General features: G+C 39.2%; 3 protein-coding genes across 3 annotated transcripts; 2 read left to right on the top strand and 1 right to left on the bottom strand.

Annotated features, from left to right (window-relative positions):
- Window positions 1-3,946: 3,946 nt before the first annotated feature.
- LOC310943006 (uncharacterized protein) lies at window positions 3,947-17,225 on the top strand (the record flags this gene model as incomplete). The annotated part of the gene is made up of 11 exons (XM_083908481.1): window positions 3,947-4,801; window positions 5,271-5,402; window positions 5,541-5,628; window positions 5,739-5,958; window positions 6,136-6,374; window positions 12,070-12,095; window positions 13,689-14,597; window positions 15,480-15,611; window positions 15,708-15,795; window positions 15,938-16,157; window positions 16,548-17,225. 11 exons carry the CDS (start codon window positions 3,947-3,949, stop codon window positions 16,828-16,830), a joined length of 3,192 nt encoding a protein of 1,063 aa, XP_083764607.1. The 3' UTR covers window positions 16,831-17,225.
- Window positions 17,226-19,898: 2,673 nt separating this feature from the next.
- Window positions 19,899-22,062, top strand: LOC310943007 (mast cell protease 1-like; the record flags this gene model as incomplete). Its single annotated transcript, XM_083908482.1, has 6 exons — window positions 19,899-19,941; window positions 20,057-20,059; window positions 20,182-20,332; window positions 21,186-21,336; window positions 21,535-21,801; window positions 21,910-22,062. The coding sequence occupies 6 exons, from the start codon at window positions 19,899-19,901 to the stop codon at window positions 22,060-22,062; spliced, it is 768 nt and encodes a 255-aa protein (XP_083764608.1).
- A 160-nt stretch (window positions 22,063-22,222) lies between these two features.
- On the bottom strand, window positions 22,223-25,344 carry rabl3 (RAB, member of RAS oncogene family-like 3). The gene is made up of 8 exons (XM_083908300.1): window positions 25,272-25,344; window positions 24,687-24,778; window positions 23,968-24,097; window positions 23,762-23,876; window positions 23,516-23,666; window positions 22,951-23,022; window positions 22,663-22,701; window positions 22,223-22,506 (listed from the first exon to the last, which is right to left on the bottom strand). Exons 1-8 carry the CDS (start codon window positions 25,315-25,317, stop codon window positions 22,450-22,452), a joined length of 702 nt encoding a protein of 233 aa, XP_083764426.1. The 5' UTR covers window positions 25,318-25,344; the 3' UTR covers window positions 22,223-22,449.
- Between the last annotated feature and the right edge of the window lie 116 nt (window positions 25,345-25,460).

Genomic DNA, 25,460 nt, shown 5'->3' on the forward strand with positions numbered 1-25,460 from the left:
CAGCCAAAATATTTGCATTAAAAAAATTTTTGAAGACTGCAAATCATGTTTATGTTTTTGAAATCATGTTTTGGCATGTGGCGCCACCCACCACCACCTACCAATCATTGCAGTCAGTAGAGTCTCAGCTGCCGAGCAACCACAGGGTTGCCAGTTAGGTCAGAAAATGAAACCTAAAAGACCTTGGTATTTTGAATTTGGATGTAGTAACCGTTTTTGGCCACATTCTTACATATGGCGCCTTTAAGCTTTGTGCAGTGAAAACACTAGAGGAGCAGTTTAGGACTAATGTCGCTGAGTTAAGTGCTGATTGCAGGTATCTCCTTACCATGTCTTTCTTTCATGTGCCACAGGACACTTATGGTGGAAACACTTTGCTTTCACTCCTGTCATTTTTGCAGTATCAATACATTTCTAATTGGCTTACAACTGCACTTCCAACCAGATTGGATTCCAGTGTATAAATAACAAGAATAAACAATATTGTAAAACACAGGTGTAATAAGATCCAGTAAGTCTTCATTGGACATTACAAATGTTGACGAATGCCATAAATGAACGTCATTGTTATGTTAGTATTATAGAGTAGACTACTATAGTACTATTATCAAAATCCTTTTTTATGTTTCTGTAATGGTTACTACACCAGTATGTAGAAGCTCTTTAACCAGGATGATATTTTTAATGCTAAAATATAAATTGTTATCCATTAATATTCAAATGTACTGTTTTATGTAATAAAAAAAAACTGAAAAAACACATTAAATCACACTATAATGTCTTCATTAAGATGCCAAATTATAGTTATTTACTTGCAGTCCTGAATAGAGCACTAAAACTCAAAGTTTAAGTGGTTTAATATTATGCTTGATTCATTTCTGGTGAATTTAAAATAGTTTAAAGTTTTCTTGTTTTTTTGTGTCAGGTGGTCTAATAAATTTGTTTTTGTGTGTGTGTATCTCTATATTTATTATATCGATACACACACACACACACACACACACAGACCACTACGTAGACACTCCCCTTTCTTTGCCGTTTGCAATGTGCCCAGTCATGCTCGAGTTGCCAAAACAAAAGGGCACAAAGTTCACATGATATTTGCAAATACTTGTCATGGTCCGTGAATAAAAAGCAAACAGACTGGACTGACTATGCAGAGTTACAACGCCCACTATCAGCGACTCTACCCACTGATATCGGGCTGTCACTATTATCTCAAAGTGTAATAGCTTTAAAATATGAAGGGGGGAAAAAAACCATATAAGCTGTTTACAACGTTTCGCAGCTGTTACTCAATAGTTCCCCTTTGTGTTCCATGTCAAAAGCGAGGCCCTGCTTTTTGGTGTTTGCTTAAAGGATCAATGAAATGCAAACAATGTCCTGCACTGGAGACGATGATGGATAACGCCAGATTACTGCGCAGGTGTGCCTCGGACACTTAAAAGATCACTGTGAATTTTTTTTTCATGCGACACAATGCAACGGATGCCGCAGGTTTTGCAAGTGGGAGGGGTCTTAACATCTCTGCCTCACTTTACAAAGGGGCTGTTTTTAAAGTGCACATTTTTAGTTTGAAGTGCCTAAAATGTGGCTCAGCCGTGCACTAATCCCAGCATCTCCACGTGTGTCTCACCGGCCATGCTGATGTGTAGTTGAGTAAAGGTGAAGTGCTCAGTGATACGGATTTTCAACACATTTTGTGAACCAAATTTCGAAAGAAATAAGCCTTTCGTGTGCACGTGGGAAATGTTTTACTGAAAGGAGAATGGGAACAAAAACAAAGGTCGCTTTCTTTCCATTTCCGTCTGATGTTTCTAATGTTTACATCGCTTTAATTAAAAAGCACTGAGAAGGATAATAAGCTAAGTTGTGCAGGTAAATAGAAAATTTGAGGCACATTTATCAAATCTAAGAAGGCCACACAGTATCTTTCTCAGCTTCTATGAATATGGGTGCGTTCATTTCACTCCTGTGTTTGAGATACACAGGATGATACCATTTGTAGTCAGGAAAGTTAAATACACGTGTTCTATTTTGAGCAAATATTTGATGATTTATGTCGAAAACCACTACCACAAAGCATTTTATTTCAGAAAAGAGCAGAAATAAATGGCCCACACCCACATAAGCATTGCTGCGTGCTTTTCAAGGTGTCACTTTTAACCGCGTGACCTGTTTTTTAGACGAGGACGTGAGCTTTTTCAGGACGGAGATGCCGAGGCAGGAAGTTGGCCGTGTGCTTTTCGCTTTCCTTTTGTGTTTTAGGCTTTAGGTAAGTAGTGTAAGAAGCCTTTTCAAGAAACAGAACAAAACAGTCCTTCATCAGTCAGACAAGTGATTAGTTAGTTGAAAAACCTGAATGGTAATGCTGGGTCTCTGTTCAGCTGTCCTGACTGGACTGATGCGACGTGTTTGGGGTTTTAAATGTGTATTTTTTTTGTATTCTGTAGTCTGTTTAAGGATGTGTGATATACTGTGATATTTACCCTGCTTTCCAAGTTCTGCCAGGGAACGTACACTCTTAGAAATAAGGGTTCCAAAAGTGTCCTTTTACAAGGGCTGAGGTTCTACCTGAAACCATTTTCTTCTGACAAACACTTTCCCGAAGAAAGGGTGTTTCAAGGGTTCTTTGTAACATTAATGGTTCCAGTAAGAACCATGTTGATCCAGAGAACCCTTTAAAATCCCTTTCCTGAATAAAAGGTGGAACCCTCCAAAAGGGAAGCCGAAGACCCTTGGTTCCATATGGTTCTACTTAGCACTTTTATTTCTAAGAGTGTAGACCCAGGTCATTTGCATGTCTCGCGTGCTTCATTAATTAACATAACATAAATTGTTAATGTTCATAAAAAATGACACACAACTTTTACTCAGCGTTCTCTTGTTTCCACGGCTCTGTCGTTGACTCCTTCACAGACAGAAGTGCGCAAACATTGAGAAACATATAAACGATAAAGGACACACCTGTCAAACTTCATGGAATTGTGTCTGAAACAAACCCAGCAGCAGGTATATCAGGCCTTTTGTGCAGCGAGTGAAACAAAAATGTCAGTTCATTCATCACGTGGTCGAACAATTCATTCACCAGTAGGTGAAAAGTTGTACTGGACGGTCTGGCTGTAAGCAGTAGCGTGGCAAAAAAAAAAACAGCTTCCGGTTGAAGGAATAATCCCTATGAAAACAATCTGACTCAAACCCAACCCCTCAATGTCAGTGGGCTCTCCCTCCTACTCCTCTTTCTTTTGTGTGTGTGTGTGTGTTACAGCCAAATGCATGTGTTACTCTAACTTGATTATATATACTCTTTCGCATTGTGTAGAAAAAAGGGAATTAAGCGGCTCGTTCAGGATAAGGTCGTCGAAAGAATGCGAAGTTGTAATTCAAAGGTTTAATTCCACACACTGCACTGTTTACTTGATCTAAGCGCCATCCTCACAAGAGGAGTGCGTCGGTTTCAGATTACAGCTGGCTTCGCACGCTACTCTCTTCACAGCGGTTGAAGGCGCACGAGGACGGGTACAGGCAACAGCTCGCAGTCCTGTGCCTGTAAGAGAGCAGTGACAGAACAAGATAAAGATAAAGATAGATTTGCAACACGCGCGGGGACCGTGATTGACAATTACAGGGAATATAAGAAGTGATGTTAAATGCAGTTTTACAAAAAATGTGTTACTTTCACCGTCACACGTTCACTAAACTTTTGTAGTTATATTTTGTTTTGTTTTTAGGTTAGTGTCAAAGTTGTGTTACACAAGCCAAATTACATTCATAATAACTCTCCTCACAATAAGATGTCATAATAACACTTGAACCTCCTGCAGAATTTAAACACACCCTCACTCTCACACGCACTCATTTAAAGCCACTCCTTAACACCAGGCACCATTAGCTCTTCCAGCAGGCAGAGCTGCAGGACGGAGAGAAAGCAATGAGCCAGAGAGCCATGAGGGGGTGGTTTCCAACACTGGGGCTGGTCGCCTTACTGTGCTGCCTCAGTCTGGGGCCTGTTGAGGGGGGAAAGGTGCTGGTCGTGCCAGTCGATGGAAGCCACTGGCTTAGCATGAAGATTCTGGTCAAGGAGCTGGCACGCAGGGGTCACGACATCTTGGTGCTGGTGCCTGAAACCAGCCTGTTGATCCGAGAGTCAGAGTCCTTCAAGACTGTGGTCTACCCAGTGCAATACACCAAAGCTGAGATGGACGGATCGTTCAGTCACCTCGAAGGCGACGCAATACTCAAGCCACCAAAACTGGTCGATATGTTTGCTAATGTGCAGCGCTTTGTTGACTTTACCGCGCTACAGCTGAAAGGTTGTGAGAGTTTGCTGAACAACCAGCAGCTCATGAGTCAACTGAGAGAAACGGGCTTCGATATGGTGCTCACAGACCCCTTCCTTCCCTGTGGTTCCATCCTGGCTCGGGTTTTTTCTCTTCCTTCTGTGCAATTCCTGCATGGACTTCCATGTCAGCTGGATTTGAGGGCAGGCCGATGCCCCATGCCCACTTCTTATGTTCCTGCTGCCTTCTCTGGAAATACAAATGTCATGAACTTCCCGCAGAGAGTCAAGAACATGCTCATGTCTTTTGTGGAGTCCTATGTATGCAAGATACTCTACGGCCACTTCGATGAAATGGTCAGCAAGTATTTTGGAGAAACCATGACCTACATGGATCTTATTAGTGACAGTGATATCTGGCTTCTCAGATATGACTTTGTTTTCGAATACCCCAAACCCATCATGCCAAACATGGTCTTCATTGGAGGAATCAACTGTGCCGAGAGTGATCCTCTGCCAGCAGTGAGTATGCAAAGAAAGTGTGCCAGAATAAATAAGCAATTTAGAGAAATCAAGAAAGAAAATCAGTTTAATTCCACAATTTATCCGTTATGTTAAGCACTGAAATCCCTTTAGCACCTCTTGTATTGCTTTAAGACTATTATTTGCTAAATCAAAAACTCAAAATAAGATTCCAGTTTGAGTGCGCAGATTTGAATAGGGAGGAAAAAGTTTCAGCGAAAGACTGAAATGATGGAATGCAAATAATTCATCGAGCTTTCATTGACCTGACTGTGAAAGAACAGGTTTGTTTGCTCTTCTGGTCGAATCGATGAGTGATGTGTGTGTGTGTGTGTGTGTGTGTGTGTTTGTGTGTCTTCGTCTGCAAACACTGACTGAAAAGGGTTTTATTTTAGTAGATTTAGTCGTGATTATTGACTTAACTTCGTACATTACTGAATGTTTCTTTCTTCTCAAAAACTCCCCGTAGGACGTGGCAGAGTTTGTGGAGGGCTCAGGTGACGACGGATTTATCGTCTTCACTCTGGGATCAATGGTGTCCAAAATGCCCGCGGAGAAGGCTCAGGAGTTCATCGAAGCCTTTCGACAAATTCCCCAAAGGGTAACGAAAATAAACCAAACGATAATCAGGCCTCATTAGTTTGTCCCTTTAACTGGTTGTAAAAATACCACTCTGCGTCGTCATGATTTGTTTGCACATAAAATGTTTGTGAAGCAGAGGTGTTACTTATTGTTCCAGGTTTTGTGGAGATACACTGGAGATCCGCTTGTGGACGTGCCCGACAACGTCAGGCTCATGAAGTGGCTGCCTCAGAAGGATCTCTTGGGTAATTGTAATACTTTTATCCAGACAAATTAACAGATATTTAATGAGTAAAATAATTGGAAACACTGTATTTCGCAATACAGTAACAATATGGTAACATTTGCTCCTCAGCCCATCCCAAGGCCAAACTCTTCATCACTCACGGAGGCTCCCACGGTATCTACGAGGGCATCTGCAACGCCGTCCCTATGCTGATGTTTCCACTGTTTGGGGACCAGGGAGAAAACGTGCATCGCATGGTGCTGCGCGGCGTCGCAGAGAAACTGAGTATCCACGCTGTGACGACAGACAAACTGTTGGCAGCGCTGAATAAAGTCCTGCATGATAAAAGGTGAGACGGTTAGATGCTGTTGAAGGAGTTTGTATAGTACGTAAACAAAGATACAATGAAGTAGCCTTTGATTTCAACTTCTATTTCTTTGTCTTTTAAGGTTATATACACCGTATAGATCTTTTCCATGACATGATTGGCAGTCACAGTCTGTGCTACTTTATTTCCCCTCCTCAGCTACAAAGAGAAGATGGTGGAGGTGTCTGCGATACACCTGGATCGTCCCCTGCAGCCTTTGGAGCAGGCCGTTTTCTGGACCGAGTTTGTCATTAGACACAAAGGAGCTGCTCATCTAAGAGTAGCTGCACACGAGCTCAACTGGATTCAGTACCAGAGCCTGGATGTCATTGGCTTTTTGATCGTCGTCTTGGTAATTGTCATGTGGGTGACTGTGAAATCCTGCTTGTTCTGCACCCGTAGGATTTACAGAAGGGGACTTGGAAAGACGAAATCAGAGTAGAGCGTTGAGCTGAAGACGTGTCATCTCTTCGGTGTGGAGCTGAAGAAGCCTCTTGGATGAGGGGTTAAAAAGTCTTCAACTTAACTCAAGCAAGTCCAATTGCCTACAGCCAACTACTGACGACGACTGAGAACATCAACAGACCGAGTAGAATGTATTTTTTTTTTTTTTCAATGCAATATTCATTTGATTTGATGGAGGCGCAAGGAATTAAGGGTCATTCCACACAGATGCATATTTGTGTTGATCAAATCTCAGCTAAGGTGTCATTACTGCAATGATTGATTGTGAAGTCTTTCTCTTCTACTGTGCAGTCTCAGGTCTTTTGAAATTTGAAATTAAAGGATGTCGTTTTCTCCACTTGTTCTCCTAAAACATTAAATGAGTACAAGCTATAATATGTTCAGGTACAAAATCACCTCCCTCAGATGGTACTTTATTGGTCTATTAGGACCAGAGCTTGTTGTGACACACCTTCTAGTAGGGTGATATCGCCTGCATCTGTACGGCACTGTGTACTCTATAAATAAATAACTACATAAATAAATAAATAAAGTACTTCCTCATAAGACACAATGAACAATGAAGATAATATCTGAAATCTCTCAGTGAGTTAAAATGCACTTAATTTCCTGCAAATGCTGCTTTAATTGCAACTTAATGCGATAAATATTAACATAAATACTCTCAGGTTGTGATTTTTACCAAGTACCTTGAACAGGACAAACTTTATTATCACCTTGGATGCGGAAATGCTTCCATCTAGTGGAAAAATAGAAATAATACAACTGTATGAGGCTGTTGGCTTCCTCATGAGCCCAGTACTGGTATTTTATGTTCTAATGTTGCAGCTCTGAGTTGATGTACAACAGAAAGGTACTAGCGTGAAAGGTTAAGCAGATGCCATTCCTCCATAGTCTGGTTTGAAGGATACACTGAATAAAGAAAATAATTGCAATAACTTCAGATGGTACCACCTAAATTAATTAATGACATTCATTTAATTCAATTTGAAAAGGTATACACACTTTACTTTACAAGGTTTTAATATGTATATTCTTATTTTTAAAAAAGATACTGGTGTGCACTTTTTTAATACATTTTTATATATATTTCAACATATTTTTCGACAGATTATTTATCATATAAACGTGATGAAAACTGGTCCCCCGTGAACTTTTGCCCAGGGCCCCCAAGAGACTCTAGAATCGCCTCTGCTTTGAAGCGTCAACCTGAAAGGGGGCGTGTCCACTGGAGGAGCTCAGCTGTAGCTAGTTTGCAAACTTACGACTAGCTTACATCTTAATAGCTCACACTACGTCACGATAACTTTACATATATGCATAAAGATATATATATATCCTAAAAAGGCACTGCCGACAAGTCGCTTAGCGGACGGGATTTCACTTTGTTAAAAGTGTGTAGAATGGAGTTGTAGAGTTTGAACAGTATCAAACCGGGGGCAAACACACGGTGCTGTGACTGCTAACAACCGGAGGAAGCCCGGCGAGGCGAGCTGGACGTCAGCGTCCACGGAGCAACAGGTGCTTCTTCACCTTCTTCCATCCATGGAGGCTGAAGTGAACTATGACAACGACAAAACCGGCCAACGCCATGAGATTTTGTCAACAGAAAACACAAACGTCTAAAAGTTAAGGAAGCTAAAAGGAGCGAACGTCTTCATAAACGAACATTTGAACACCGGAGTAAGCCATTACTGCCAAGACTGTCACCAGAAACATGGACAAGAACGTACAAGCATCACAAACTGGAGGTATGAACACGTATAATCAACGACACGCAACCATAACACTGTTTAAAGCAGTGGTTCTTTCTCAAACTGCTTTATTTCTTAGCATTATATTACAATTACCTGTTTCAGAGTAAAGCAGACATACGTGTATGCCACTAGAGGGCAGTCCATAACAGTCAATATCCCCTAAATGTCCACAGTCAGTGATTAAATTACATTGAATTGTTTGTATTCATTGTACAATGAAATTGTTTCTACTACACAGATGAACAGCTCAATCTTACCATTAAATCAGATAACAAATGATCAATAATCCAATTTAATATCAAAGCTTGAATGCAAAGTTCAGTAACATAAAGGACAATTCAAATCAATGTACAAAGTAATTTAAAATAATAATTATAATTGCAATATCTGAAACATGGATCAACACCGATAAAGGAATGAATTCTGAACTGTATGGGTTCGAAATTTACTGGAGGTGTTTTTTTTTTCTTCTGTTTTTATTGATTTTATATTTTATACCTTTTATGTTTTTGTACCTTTAACCTTTTAAATGTGCTCTAGAAATAAAGTTGACTTTAGTGACCTTTCATCACAGTGGGTAAAAGGTATAGAAGCACAAGTAGTAAAAACAGCCACTGATTTCAGGCTTCCAACGTTATGTGTAGGTTTAACAGCTTTGAAATTTGAGGGGGAAAAAACACAGGGGAAGAATTTGCAATGTAATCTGTTAATGCTCTTAAATAGTTATTTAATACTTTCCCTTTGTGTTCCCTGTCAAAGGCAAGCCTGTTGTTGGCTGACAGAGAGTTTTGTGTTTGCATAAAGGATCAAGGAAATGCAAAAATTGTGCTGCACAGGAAATTATTACGAATAACACGCCACCATCTGGTTGACCAGTTAATCAGAGTGAACCAATAATTACCTTTAGCAACCAACTAAGGATTGAATTCTGCAACTAAGGAATCTAAAATGGACTTTAGTTCAGGGAGATATAGGTTTAAACCATACAGTGACCTTGTTGCAAAGATTTGATTATTTAGTGAGTCGACCAAAGATGGAGTTTCCTGGAGTCAGAGATGAGTTAAGTTGAAAAGCTTTATTGGAAGCAGCTCAGATCTGAGGAGAACTGAGACAATGCCGAACATAAACCAAGTATATTAACAGTTGGGCATCCTCTGTCGGTCTGCCTGTGAGTCCCAGAGTTAGGATACTTAAAGGTGCTTCCTCTGCTGATACATGGAGCTGACCTTGGGGAGGACTGCGCAGTAGCGTCAGTTAACTGCCCCATTCCGGACAGGCTCAGCGAAAACATGAAGAGACGAATTTCTGTAGACAACAGTGCTATACCGAGTTTCGACAGGCGCCGTCCTGAATTGTTTAGGCTTGTGCTTAGGACTGGGAGCTGATAACTTTAGAGATGGCCGAATAATGTTTTTCCCTTACAACCTTCTTAGCGTGGAAGAATAGCCCTGGTGCCTGGGTTGAGATATTTGCAGGTTTTAGAATATGATGGTACTTAATCTTTTCAGCCCAATTCTTAGTTCGGGGATGGCAGATATAGGCTTAAGCTATTTAGTGACCTTCTTAACATGGGGGAACAGCCCTGACACCCGGGGTTGAGATACTCGGACGTTTTAGAACATAACTCAGCCCTTACAGAACATGATACTCAGTCTTTTCTGTTCAACTCAGAAGTTGAGGGTTTAAATGTTACCTAGAGAAACCTACTATATAACTAAAGACTTAATAACAGAGAACAAGAAAGGAGGTAATATCAGGAATGAATGGTTAACATACCAGTTTATTGCAATGTCCAAAGCTGTAGCCAGCATAAACAGATGTTGCAACATACCTGATGTGTGGGAGGTCTGGTAAGCAGTTCAACTCCCTGAGTGGGTCGACTTCTTCTTCTTTCCTTAAATATTCAACCAGGATATAGACACTCCCAAATAACTTACCAAATGGACATGTGCATCAAGACTTTTTTGCATTGATCATGGGAGGTACAGTGACAATGAATAAAGTGCAAAGAGGATGTTTTGAGGAGACACTTTGGTGTGGCAGAAGAGGGAACCACTAAATGGTCAAATTCAATCACTTATGATTGAATTTGGCCATGTAATCAAAGACAATGCACACAGTGCTTCCCTCCAGTCTGGGGGAAACTTTGATTGTTGAGATTGATTGTTGATGAGATTCTAGGGTGGGGATCGAACTGTCTTAAGTTACAGGTTTCAGAGTGTTTTTTTTTTTTAATTTTAAAACAGGTTGTCTGATTTTTCAGCTTCTTAAATGTGAATATGTTCTGGATTCTTTGCTACATGTAACTAGGAAATCATTAAAACTGAATAATTTTTGCTTTATGGACAAAACATGACATTTGAGAACATCGTCATTCATACTTCAGACTGGCCTTGGGACAGCCACTCCAAAGTGTGCAGTTCTTCTTTCATACAACACAACACTACAGGTTTTGAGGGGTCGTGTAATTGTAAACGTTAACTGTAGGAATGTCAGCTGTGCGATAAACTGATAAACTCTTTGCAAAGGAAATGCGTCGCACTACAATGGCATCCATACCAGACACTGATAACTTCTCTGCCCCTCCTTCCAAATGTCCTTTGTGAAGCTTACGTATAAGCTTATTCTAAGATAAACTGCACAGTTTAGAGTGGCCTTTTAATGTGACCAGTTCAAAGTTCACCTATGCAGTCATCATACTTTTTAAATCAGCAGTTTCATGTCATTTGGTGTTGGATTTTCCTCTTGTTAAGGACTGTCTGGAAAATAAACACAAGCCACTCAAAGTGTGCAAGAAAATTGAAAAATCAAACCAACCATAAAGCAGTTGCAGTTTGAGCCTCATGATTTATTTGAAATGAATTGTCTTTGGCTTGGTTGTGCTGGCAGTCACACAGCTGTGAGGCATCAACTTGCCTGTCAAGTCAAATGACACAAATTATCTTCCTGTCCTGTTTTTTTTCAGCGTGGAATATTAAGTCAGGTTTTTCCACACGGATCGTCAGTTGTTTGTTGAGTCTGTATCTAGTGTGTTTGCTTCACTCCTGTGTTTGAGCTACGCGGGATAGTAGCGCATGTTGCACGTCAGTCGGGAACGTTGAATACACACACACACGTTCTGTCTTGAGCAAATATTTTAATTACCAATCTTTACAAAAGGGAAATGCGTGAAAGGTTTCACTTTGAGACCCATTTTGCAGCTTAGCGCCAGTCTGTGTACAACGTTTACACATGGAAGCATTTAATTTAAGCTGCTTGTTGTTGTTGTTGTTTTTTGTATCTCAGAAAAGACGAGCAGTACCCTGAAAAACATTACTGTGTGCAGTGTTGGAGATGGAGAATGTCACTGTTCTTTTTGATGTGTCACTTTTAGCTGTGTGGCCAGTTTTTTGGACAAGGTCATCAGCTTTCAGGACTGAGATATCGTGGCAGCAATTTGGCTACTTTTTACTGCTTTTGTGTTGCTACTATTAGGCTTTAAGTAATGTTGGCAGCCTTTTCAAGAAACAGGAAAACAAGTCTGCCCTGAACAGAGACAGTTTCTTTATACATAGTAATATATTAATAGTAATACATTTCATTTTAGGTGCCTATCAAATCACTCAAGGTCAGCAGAGTAAAAAAAAAGACAGTACAGTAAATGCAATTGGGAAAAGGTAGATTTAATAATGCATATAGTCGTTAAATACAGAGTGCTATGCCTGGCCTTGAAGCCGTGTAGCAGATCTTTGAAATTGCTTGGGTATTTGATAAGTGGAGTGGAGAATAAGTTGAAGGACAGGAGTGATGTGATTAGTGAATTCCTGGTGATGATAAGGGCGGCAGAGTCACACCAGAAACAAATCCTGTTGTGTTTATTGTGTTTGTATAGGATTTGCCTTTACTGTGGGCCTCAGTGTAATGCTGGGACCCTGTGGACTGATTTATAGAAATATTGTTTAGTTTCTCTCTTTCAGTCTGTCTTATAGTCACTATACATTGAATAGCTGAAGTGTGTTTATAATAGTGGAGCTTGTGTGTGTACAATAGTTAAAGTGTGTTTACCCTGCTAGTGTTCTCACATAAACCAAGACATGGCATGTTTTACTAACTGGAAAGTAGTTTTACCTAAAAGGACAACAAACTACTCTATGATTTAGGTGAGCGCAGATTAAATTACAGTTTTCTGAATGAAAATATTTCCTACTACTATGTCTGGATGCATCGTAGAAGTCGTAGAATTTCTCATGCTGTATTCATTTAAAGAATCTCAACCCAAGCGACTGCCCACTTTCTCATATTCCCATGGCAGCAGCAGCAGCATTGTTGAAAATGGCTCTCTCTCACTGGCTGAGGCTCCTTTAGACCTGCACAAAAGTGGAGGAACATCTAAACAGGATACACGTGTCAAATTTCACGGCATTCCATCCAAAAGAAAACAGGCAGCAAGTATCAGCCCTTTTGTTGGGGAGAGTGGGAAAAAAAGGTCAGTGGGAGAACAATTCATTCAACAGTAACAACATAAGTTGTGCTGGGCAGTCTGGCTGTAAGTACGAGCATGGCTAAAAAGCAGCTTTCAACAAAACAACTTTCTGTTGAAGGAATAATCCCTATGAAAACAATCCCACTAAGACCCAACCCCCCCTAACCCCGGTGGGCTCTCCCTCCTACTCCCCTTTCTTTTTTTGTTGTTTTTACAAGAGTATAGCCAACTATATTTGTAAATGCAAGTGTTACCTTAACGTTATTCTGGTGAAATTTTTCACATTGTGGAGAAATAAGAATCAAGCAGCTCGTTCAAGATGAAGTAGTTAGAGTGAAGTTGTAAATCAAAGGTTCACTTCCACACACTACATTGTTTACTTGATGTAATCACCATCCCCAAAAGAGGAGGGCGTTGGTTTCACGTTACAAGCTTTCTTTGCACGCTACATGTCCCTTTCCAGTGGTTGAAGGTACACGATTGTGTGACTCGAGCGAGAGATGAAACACGGTTACACGCAACGGCTCGCATGCATGTGCCTGTGAGAGCGAAGCCACAGCCAAGATAAAAACAAGATTTATGACATGCAAGCACGCACGCACGCCATGACTGACAGATTGACAGTTAAAGGAAATACATTACAACGGAAGCAATAATAAATGCATATATTACCTAATTTGTCTGGAAAAATCAAAACAACAAAGAAACATAATTTATTTTTATGGTTACATTCATTGGTTATTAAATGTTTCTATTGGTGTTTTTGGACAATTGTATTTATCTGGTAATGGGAAAGGTCGCGTTACACAAGTCACATGACACTGCAAGTTTGACAGTCGAAAATGATTTACTTCTGACAAACTCTGATTGGTACATGTCAGCATGGAATTGATTGGATATCTCTGTCTTCTGTAGTTACATAATAACTTGCCTCCTGAATGCAGCTTGAACTTCCTGCAGAATTTTAACAGACACACACACACACACTCACTCATTTAAAGCCACTCCTTAACATCAGGCACCATTAGCTCTTCCAGCAGGCAAAGCTGCAGGACGGAGAGAAAGCAATGAGCCAGGGAGCCATGAGGGAGTGGTTTCCAACACTGGGGCTGGTCGCCTTACTGTGCTGCCTCAGTCTGGGGCCTGTTGAGGGGGGAAAGGTGCTGGTCGTGCCAATGGATGGAAGCCACTGGCTTAGCATGAAGATTCTTGTGAAGGAGCTCGCCCAACGGGGTCATGAAGTCTTGGTGCTGGTGCCTGAAAGCAGCCTGTTGATCCGAGAGTCAGAGTCCTTCAAGACTGAGGTCTACCCAGTGCAATACACCAAAGCTGAGGTGGATGGATCATTCAAAGAACTATCAGACGGTGTTTTCCTCAAGCCACCAGACATCACAGATATGTTTGTCAATGTGCAGCGCTTTGTTGACTTTACTACACTACAACTGAAAGGTTGTGAGAGTTTACTGAACAACCAGCAGCTCATGAGTAAACTGAGAGAAACGGGCTTCGATGTGGTGCTCACAGACCCCTTCCTTCCATGCGGTGCCATCCTGGCTCGTGTTTTTTCTATTCCTGCTGTGTATTTCCTGCGTGGACTTCCATGTCAGCTGGATTTGAGGGCAAACCGATGCCCCATTCCTGCTTCTTATATTCCTTCTGCCTTCTCTGGAAATACAAATGTCATGAACTTCCCGCAGAGAGTCAAGAACATGCTCATGTCTTTTGTGGACACCTATCTTTGCAAAATACTCTTTGGCCACTACGATGTAATGGTCAGCAAGTATTTTGGAGAAGACATGACCTACATGGATCTTATTAGTCACGGTGCCATCTGGCTTCTCCGATATGATTTTTTGTTTGAATACCCCAGACCTATCATGCCCAACATGGTCTTCATTGGAGGAATCAACTGTGCTAATAGCTCCCCTCTGCCAGCAGTGAGTATGCAAAGAATGTGTGCTAGAATAAATAAGCGTGCAGCACATATGGATTCACTTTTAGCCAAACGTGTATTCATGCTTTTGAGTTGGTCCAGAGCAAAAATATTGAGAGCGAGAAAATCAGAAGTGCTACTAATTATTAGTTTAATTTGCTAAATGGCCATGTTATACAATACAAAAGCAATGACTCATAGTAATTACCTATTGGAGAATAATAAGCAGCTGATTGTGTTGCTCTTCAATTCCTTTTAATACCTTTAGCTCTTGTTTTAGCTAAACTGTTTTGTTTGTTTTCATCAGCTGACAGACTGTACCGTAAATACTGGAGATACTGTTACATTTGTTGATTTTGGGAACAATATTATGTACTAAGTAATATTTCAATGTGACAACATGTGCATTATATCTGTTAGTCAGTTTGGTATTAATATTAGTGTGTACACTCTTTTACTTTGAATATAGAGGGAAAAACATTTCAGCAAAACACTGAAATGATTACATGATGACTTCAAGGAGTGTAAATTACAATGATTAGAATTGATTGACGTGACTGTGAAAGAACAGGTTTGTTTGCTCTTCTGGTAGAATCAGTGAGAGTGAAATCTGTGCAAGCACTGATTCTTGGACTATGGCTAATCTTATCTTTGGGGGGGACTTTGGAAGTGGATTAAATAGGTTTTCTTTCGTGTCTTTGAAAATTAGGTATGACAATAGATCAAACACAAGTGATGTAAGAGGCCTTCAAAGAAGCTTGTGCATGTTTGTCTTTGCTGATGAGATGAACTATTTGTGTTGACTTAACTTCATACATTACATGTAGGTTAAACTACAGACTCTTTTTCTGACCAAATGTTTTTTTCTTCCCAAAACTCCCTGTAGGACGTGGCAGAGTTTGTGGAGGGCTCAGGTGACGACGGATTTATCGTCTTCACTCTGGGATCAATGGTGTCCAAAATGCCCGCGGAGAAGGCCCAGGAGTTCGTCGAAGCCTTTCGACAAATTCCCCAAAGGGTAAGAAAAATAAACCATTCACTGAAATAGTGATGTATACATTTTCTTTTTGCGCATGAAATGTTGGAGATACAGAGGTGTTACTTATTGTTTCAGGTTTTGTGGAGATACACCGGAGTCCCACTTGTGGATGTGCCCAAGAACATCAAGCTCATGAAGTGGCTTCCTCAGAACGCTCTCTTAGGTAATGTTTACTTTTATCCAGACAAATGTATGAGGTGCAGCCATAATGCCATTAACTAAACCATTTTTAACTGCTGAAACAATGCATATTTTTGAGTGGAGTTTTAAATTCCTAATGAAAGACTGTGACATTTGCTCCTCAGCCCATCCCAAGGCCAAACTCTTCATTACTCACGGAGGCACGCACGGTATCTACGAGGGCATCTGCAACGCCGTGCCCATGCTGATGTTTCCACTGTTTGGGGACCAGGGAGACAACGTGCATCGCATGGTGACGCGCGGCGTTGCAGAGGAGCTCAGTATCCATGATTTCACAACAGACACACTGGCGGCAGCACTGAAAAAAATGATCCAGGATAAAAGGTGAGTTTGAAAATGACGCAGTAAGGTAGCCTATGGTTTGATTTTTACTTAACAGACAAATGGAAATATACCAAAGATAAGTATATAAGTGTTTCTTTCTTGTTTAAAGTGGTAAATTGAAGTTTCGGTTTTCACTCTGCACTACTTTTTAATTCTACAAATCATAGCATTTACTGTGTTTATATTACATATCTTGTGCATACTCAAGTTATTTGTTGTCGTCATTTCTCGTCATTAAGGCTTGTTTATTTTATATTCTTCAGAGACAAATACATCTTTGACATTACTTAACATTATATTGTGTACACGACACAGTACTAACAGTAATGTCTGTGGTGATCATAAGTCTGCAGTCACTGTATGAACTACTTTATTTTTCCTCCTCCTCAGCTACAAAGAGAGGAGCGTGGAGTTGTCTGAGATACACCTGGATCGTCCCCTGCAGCCTTTGGAGCAGGCCGTTTTCTGGACCGAGTTTGTCATGAGACACAAAGGAGCTGATCATCTTAGAGTAGCTGCACACGATCTGAACTGGATTCAGTACCACAGCTTGGATGTCGTTGGCTTTTTGATCGCCATCCTTGTAATTGTTATGTGGGTGACGCTGAAATCCTGCTTGTTCTGCACCCGTTTGATTTGCAGAAAGGCACTTGGAAAGACGAAATCAGAGTAGAATGTTTTATAAAATATGCAATGAAGTGAATGATGCTATTTGAGGGTGTTTTCACCCAGATGTATATTTGTGTTAGTCAAATTCAAGGTGCCATAACTGCAACTTTTTGTGCGATACTGGTGAAAACTGACTGTACATTTTCTCTAGCTAGTTCCCCCTCGATGATCCTGTGCACTCTCAAGTGGTCCATCTCATCCTTGCACTGAACTACATTCAACAGTTCTGTCATATGAAGTCAATTGAAATGTAATTTTTCGCGAGTCATTTTCTCCAGAAGCTTCAACTGAGCCGGTTTTGAGAAACAGTCACTTTTTCCAGATGGTTCTCTCTCCTGTACTATTTAGACCAGAGCTTGTGTGGATCAAATCTTCTAGTATGATGAATTCACCTGCATCTGTCAGGGACTGTGTACTGTATGAATAAACTCTTCCAGAGAAGGACAAACATGGCAATTACTTGCATTTTATATGAAATGATCAATCAGCATGACGATAGAAGTATTTTTAAAAAAAAATAGTTTAATTACTTCTTCATTCATATGAGGTTCTTCCTCATAAGAATCAGCGGTGAACAATTACTCGTATATTAAATTTGTCAATAAAGTTTAAATTGGCTTTATTTCCTGACCTGCAATCATGCCAATAAGTTATTATTGAAGCCTAATGTGATCGATATTAACAAATACTTTCAGGTCATTATTATTACCTTACTTCTTCTTTGGATGCAGAAATGCTTCCACCTAGTGGACAGTAGGAGTAATACAACTGTATGTATGGCTGACGAGGGTCAACTTGGTTAAGTTTGAGCTCTTTCATTGTTTTTCAGCATGCAATTTAACAGCAAAACAAACCCCAAGATTTTGGTTTCAGTAAATGTTGCTGAAGGTGTCACACACTGACTTTTGTTCCAAACAATAAAGCCATGATAGTTAAAGTAAAGAGACAGATGCTCACGTGAATGGTTAAGCAGATGCCATTCCTCCAAAGTCCAGGACCTAACGTGTTTAAATCAAAGCATAACCTTGGGGTTAAGGTTTACCACTTTTGACTAGTAAGAAATATATAATGCCTTAAATGGACTGAACTGGAATAATCTATTTAATTGCAGTTGACTGGCTGCATTTAATTTCCTGTGAATGTTGTGTTTGTTGTTCATGCACCTGTACGCATATCCAAAAATATATTTTTAATATTAGTAATTTGGAAGGGGGATACACAAATTAGTGACAGTACAATGATTGACCAGTAATGTATATGAGTGAAGATAACAAAGGTCCAGAGTCTAGGTTTAGATACAGTATTTGTGGGGGGGTTAAGAGAGTAACTTACCCGAGCTATAACGTGTCCTGCAGCAGAGATGATGTAATTTACAGCAAATGAATGGCTAAGATACGATGTGACTACAGACCTGTATGTGATGATCTACTGAAACACAGCAGAGGAAATCAGGACATTGCATTACACAGCAGATTTCAATAGGAAATAATTCATAACTAACTGAGTGCATTTGCCGCTTTTACATTTATTTCTTTTGTGAGGACTCAAAATGATGTGTATAAACTCTGATTCTGAATCTATAAGCTTACTTTGTTCAGAATTTCACATTATTTGACTTAGTCGTAACCACCATGCCAAATTTAAGAAAAAGGCTGTTAAGTGTTCAGTTTAATCTTCTGTAGTCAGCTTTTCACCTCTCATCCAGCTGGCGTCTTCAGTTCCGATTAAGTGGTGGAGGGAAAAAAACAATAAAGAGCGGAACATTACAGATCATTTACCCCTCTGACCCAGTTTCAGGTTGTTGGTTTCAGCCGAGTCATGGTGTGAAAGGTCATTAAGGTCACCTGAGAGACGGTCTGCTGTTGTGTGAGTGTTGATCCAGATGGATGGTTTGGATAGGATTTGGATGGACTTACTTTATTGAAAATTTAAAAAATGATGGACAATTGTTACAGAAACAATAGACATCATCAGGCATAGAACAAAAATAGAAGTGCGGTGAAAACAGTAGTAGAACCTGGGATGTAAACATGGTGCAGAGTGACGAGTTCTATCTGTCATTATTATTGTATAATGTGATTGCTTGAGGCAGGAAAGATTACTTGAAACGGTCCCTCTGACAGCACAACTGTAACAACTGTCTGGGGTTTTTTTTTTTTACAGTCTTACGGCTCAGGACAGCGATGTAGGTGGCTGATAATTGGTGTCGAGGTTCACCTCCTCCGCTGAGTGACGGTTTCTCAAGGTTTAAAATAGATAGGATAGGAAAACCAGTCGCCTACAGCAAACCACAGAAGATTCAGCAAACGTACAGAGAAGCCGACGTTCGCCAGCTTTAATTGGTCCCCACCAGCGCATGTATTTGAATGTCCATTTAAGGATCTCTGTCCTCTCCTACACTTTAGTGGGGACCAAAGCAGGTGAATGTCATTGTTCATCCGCGTTTCAACAGATATGTATTTATATATGTATATGTATGTATGTATATATATATACATACATATATATGTATGTATATATATATATGTATATATATATGTGTATATGTATGTATACATATATGTATTTATATATGTATATGTATGTATATATGTTTGTATGCATATATGTTTGTATGTATATAAATACATATATATATGTATGTGTATGTATGTATATATATATATATATACGTATATGTATGTATATATATATTTATATATATATATATGTATGTTTGTATGTATATATACATATATATATATATATGTATATAATATTAGATATGCCTAAAAACATCCTGAACAGAGAGAAAGTCTTTATTCCATAATTTCAACCACTATTTGTTTTATTTCCTGTTTACTGTGTATGGCACTGTGTGTGTGTGTGTGTGTGTGTGTGTGTGTGTGTGTGTGTGTGTGTGTGTGTGTGTGTGTGTGTGTGTGTGTGTGTGTGTGTGTGTGTGTGTGTGTGTGTGTGTGTGTGTGTGTGTGTGTGTGTGTGTGTGTGTGTGTGTGTCTGTGTGTCTGTGTGTGTGAAGTTGACAGTTAGGAAAGTCACACTTGTGTTGCAGTAAATAACTCCTTGGTGGCGATGCCTTTGACACCTGCCCACAGAGTTTCGATTGAGGGAGTTTGTGGGTTGACTACAAAAAGTGATGGGGGTCGCAGCCTCAGCCAGACGGCATAGCTGCACGTTGACAATGATGCAAATATTCTGCGTTATATTCGTCTTTCATTTCTTCTCCCCAGCTGGTAAGTTTATGAATATTCCTCAAAACTATACATGTAAAATTTGGTTGTAAATTCCTGATTATTGTGTATTATAGTGATTATCTGTAATGTCCGTATAATGTTTTCTTCTCTCCTTATATCAGGGGGAGATGAGACTGGCATAATACATGGTACCATTTCAAAGCCTCATTCCAGGCCCTATATGGCGTCGCTCCAGTTTAATGAAAACCACTCATGTGGTGGCATTCTCATTCGGAAGGACTTTGTGTTGACAGCTGCACACTGCAAACAACAGTGAGTTTGTTTTATTTATACATATAAATATATTTTATCAGTCCAAATCAGCTGTGTCAATTTACCATCGCTGTTATGTTTTATTCACATAACTAATTATGCATTTTTTACAATGGTTTTATTGAGAAGTACTTCCTGTAACTATAGAAAATATAAATGTTATGTGTAAGTGTCTGGGTATTTTTTTTCATCATACTGTCCCGACTCAAACAAACTCAAAATGGGCCCATCCCCTAAATCAGGCTTCTGCAACCTTTACTATGAAAAGATACATTTTTGTCCTCCAATTAATCTGGAGCCGCCAAACCCATTTGACCCATAAAATGAAGATTATATCACATATGTTTTTTATACAGATATACTACAAAATAATGAGTTTGTTGCATTAAGAACTACAAAAATAAAATTTGATATTTTATGAATATATGACTATATTTATAAAATTCTTACTTTGGAAGAAAACTGAATTCCATTGTTTGTGGAAATTAATGAAATTAAAAGTAACTGACATTGCAATAGATGCAATATTTGGAGTACAGTACAGATACAGTAAATATGTGGATCCAAAGATGGACAACAATTTTATCACCTTGATTTCTAAATAAGAGGTGTTCACTTTGAAAGAAGAGAATTAATATGAAATAAAAATAAACTCTATTTTTTAATATTCAAAGTTACTATAAAAGGAGCCACATCAGAAGGGTTGAGGAGCCACATTTGGCTCTAGAGCCGCAGGTTGCAGACTCCTGCCCTAAATGGTTTATTAGTGCCGCTGCCTGTCTTGGCAATACATAATAGTGATCATAATAATATATACTGTCTTAATAGTAATGCATGTTCTCTGGTTTGACAGGTCAAGTAACGTCTATGATATGAATGTGGTACTCGGGGCGCACGACATAAGCAAGAGAGAAAAAAGTCAGCAACGGATCGACGTGGCTGCTTACTATCCACATCCGAAATACACCCCCAGAGGATCTGATTTTGACATTATGCTGCTTAAGGTAAAGTGAAAGAGGGGAAACCGTTTAAATGCTGATCTTAGACTGAAAATCCTTTTAGTTTCATTTATCATGCTGCAATATGAAGTGATGCATGATGTGATTTTGCAATGAAGCGGGTAGTGAGGATGTGGGGATGACAGGCTTTATTGTCATTCTCACTCTTTTTCTTTGCTGCTCTCAAAATTGTTTTTTTTACAGTTGAAAAAGAATGCCAAACTGAACAGGTATGTCAAAATCATCGCGTTGCCTGAGAAAGACAGTGAGATCCATGCCAATGTTCCATGTGCCGTTGCTGGCTGGGGCCAAACTGGATTTGAGCCGCCTGCCTCTAAATTACTGAGGGAAACCACAGAGAAGATTCAGTTCAACTTTGAGTGCAAAAACAAATGGAAAGATCACTTCAAGAGTGATCACATGATATGCACCACGTTTGACAAGAAGAACAAAGGAAGAGGAGTTTACCTGGTAATGCCACTATGTAATTATAGTCAAGTAGATCAGTGAAAAACCTTTTTAATTTTTTTTATTTTGAGAAAAACAAACTGAATCAGGTCTTTTGTCTTATTCCTACAGGGTGATTCTGGCGGACCACTAATTTGTGATGGCACACCTCAAGGTATAACGGCTTTCATTGGCCTAAAAGAAAATTATACCAAGTTCCCTCATGTCTTCACAAAGACACAGTTCTTTCTTCCCTGGATCAAGAAAGTCATGCAGGGGAAATAGGAATGTTGTGCGAGACATTATGCAGTGGCCAAAAATGATTGATTAGCAAATATCAAGGCTTGGATATTTTGTCTTAAAGAATGCTTGAAATTGAATTGTAATTGCATGGAAAATCTCACTATGCGTACATAAATATATACAATAATCATTGTGCAATTTTCTGTCAAACACGTACACATTTTACTCTTAAAGTCCTTATTTAATGCAAACTGAGTTGTGATTGAAAGGATTGAGAAGAAATGGCAGTGTACTAATTGTGGGTAGACACAGAACAGATAGTGAAAGTATTTCAGCGAGTGTGGTGGTGGTTGTGGTTTGAAAAAAAAAAAAAGCCTACATGCTTTATGATAAAACCCCAAACCATCGCTGGAGCATTCATGCACATCATCAGTCGTAGTGCAAACTTTTGAAGTTGAACCGTTTTCTGTCAGTGAAACCTGTCATCTGCAAAGAGAAAAAAAAAAGGTGTTGGTTTAAAAGAGCAATGCTTTGACACCTCATTAATCTCAAAAAGATATATAGATAGATATTATTACAACACTGTGGTATATTTGTCTTATGGTTATGAAAGAAATGAAGCCTAAACCATGTGACAATTACCTGACTTGGATCCCTTGTGAAATATCTCTTCTCTATAACCTGTTAGAGGATTAGAGAAGATGATTGCATCATCGTACACAATTCTCATAACCAAACTGTACTTTTGATTATCAATCAATTTAATAAATCAATTTAAATTTAATCACAGTTTTTTAATCACACGTATTTTCACATGTGCAACTGTGGTTAACTTTAAAATTAGGAGGTTTTTTTTATTTATCCAGTGATATTCAAAAAAGGTGTTGCCCAACTTCACATAAAATGACAGTTATACTATGGGTTTCTCACCTTGTCAAAGAACCTGCTTAGCTTCACTGCATTTGATGTGCCTGCTGCAAGGTATCTCGGGTTAGTGCAGTCCTGGAAAAACAAAACACACCAAAGACGGTAAAGTATTTTATTTCTCAGGTGAAATATTAGTTTTATGTGAGGAAAAATGTCAAATATTATTCTTGATTTCTGATGAAAATTTGGCATGAACTGCTGTCTGCTGCAATGTCCACAAGGTGTCACTAAAGTCAAAGGTGATACACCATTTATTATGAGACACATTTAATCCTTTCTACATCATTGGTCACCAAGTATATTATGGGGCAAATATATTTATAAAATAACTTTAATATACTATTTAACAGTGGTTTGCAGCATCGACTGCACCAGTTAATTTGCAAAAATTCCATATGGTAGGAGGGGAAAAAGTCTTTGTATTCTGTTTGCGTACCAGAGGCCAAACACCTCACGATCTCATTGAATAATGCTTATGTGGAAAGTTTGCGTTATGTACTGTAGATGCTATGTTATGTAAGATGGCCTTGAGGTCGCAGCTTTTGTAGGAATGTAAAAGTTCACGTACGAGATTGATCTCCTCTGCATTGAAGTCTTCGGAGAGGAAGGCTGTTCGTGTGAGAACATCGTTACGTTTGTTGTCTGGTATCTGGTCAAACTTGGTGCCGATCAGCAACAAAGGCACAGGGTTCTCTGCAAACTGTTCTCTATCATAGTCACTGTAGGGAGAGAAAAATTAAACGGTATAAGACCATATGTAGACCAACTCCATACGTTTGAAAACACATAATAACAAAGAAACACGCTTGCTTACCCATTTGAAACAATGACTCCTGTTGGAGAGGAATCCTTGCTCAACGCTTCTAGTGACCAGCGGTAAAGATTCTGAGAGGATTTCTTGTTTGTCAAATCGTGTACCAATATAATTCCTAAAACGATGCAGAAAAATGAGAATATATTTGAATAACAGACCTCATGATTTCCAAACTTGTCTGAATGATCATCTGAAATACACTTTACCATTAACTGAATTATAGAAGACTGCTCTGGTGCTTTTGACACTACTGGCACTGCCAATAGATCCTCCGACATCCCACAGCTCAATATAGAAGGTTTTCTCCTCCGGAGTTCCCTCTTTATAGTCATGAACCTGTGAACAAATTAGATTATTTTAATCCTTTATAAGATTGACAGTATATATCTGCTACACTCACTTTTATCTAACACGAATGTGGGGCACCATATTTTAGACTCGCTTTAACCATCTATTATGAACATTAATAATAATAAAAAGACCTGCAACACCAGTTTGGACAAACACTTAGCAACCATTTATTTAGTTACACCTGTTCAACTGGTTAACACAAATATCTAATTGTCCAATTACATGACAACAACTTCTGAAGTGCAAACCACGCATCTCTATGTTTCTCAGTGTAATAATACTGAGAAACAATATAACAGACATTCATTTATAACTAAAATGTTACACACTGCAGCTTTAAATCCAAGTTGTTCCTAACAGCTGAGCCATCAGCGTGTGGATGGATATGATGAATGTGTGATAAAAGAAATGCACAGCAGGAACGTGTGCATGAATAGGTGTGAATGAGTAAATGGGAAAATTCCAGTGTAAAGCAGCTTTGAGCGGACATCTGGATAAGCAATACCTTCAATACCTAAAGAAATGACCCGTGAGTGTATTTATATTTTGTGAATCAAGTGTTCAGCTTACATACCCGTACATCCACAGAGCAACCAACAGTCCATGATGGATTTCCTAAAACCTGATTCTGGCAAAGAAGATGGACCAAGGAAGATTTGCCCACCCCTACAAAAAAAACATAGAAGCATGTATGTATGTACATTTTACATGTTGATGGAATGAATAACTCAGGCAAATTCCTAAGCATATGAACACACACACAGTCAGTCCTATATACATATACATATATATATATATACATTATACACAATAATTACTACAACCACTGGCACAAGGAAATATTATAACAAGCCTCCATTAAAAACAATCTCAGTGTAACATGCTGTACACCAAGAATATAAATATGTAATGTGTTGATCAGTGCCACTCTTTTATTTAACAAATAAGTCTTAATTTCAACTTAAACCAACATATGTGTCAGTTCTGCTGTGGTAAAATAAATGAATGCACAGTCACTGAAAATAATTTGGCCGACTTCCTTCACTTCCTTCATGGCTTAAAAACCAAGCGAGCTTAATTCAAACCAAAACACATATATATAACGTAAACATGCACTCTTATGAGAAGTATGAGTTGTAAAAAATGTCATTTAACTTACCGGAATCTCCTAAAACTAGCACTTTTATTCTGTCCAGAGAAGCCATTTATTTCAGTGACAGCAGCGACACGGAAGAAAACAGCGGAAATCCCGCCCCATGGTCTAACCTGATTGGTTCAAAAGCTTTACGGAGTTTAGCCACAAGCGGAGCCATTGGTCCAAATATAAGTCAATCAATATTTTACCGAT

Source organism: Microchirus variegatus (assembly GCF_963457635.1).
Source record: "Microchirus variegatus genome assembly, chromosome: 22".
NCBI classification, from domain to species: domain Eukaryota; kingdom Metazoa; phylum Chordata; class Actinopteri; order Pleuronectiformes; family Soleidae; genus Microchirus; species Microchirus variegatus.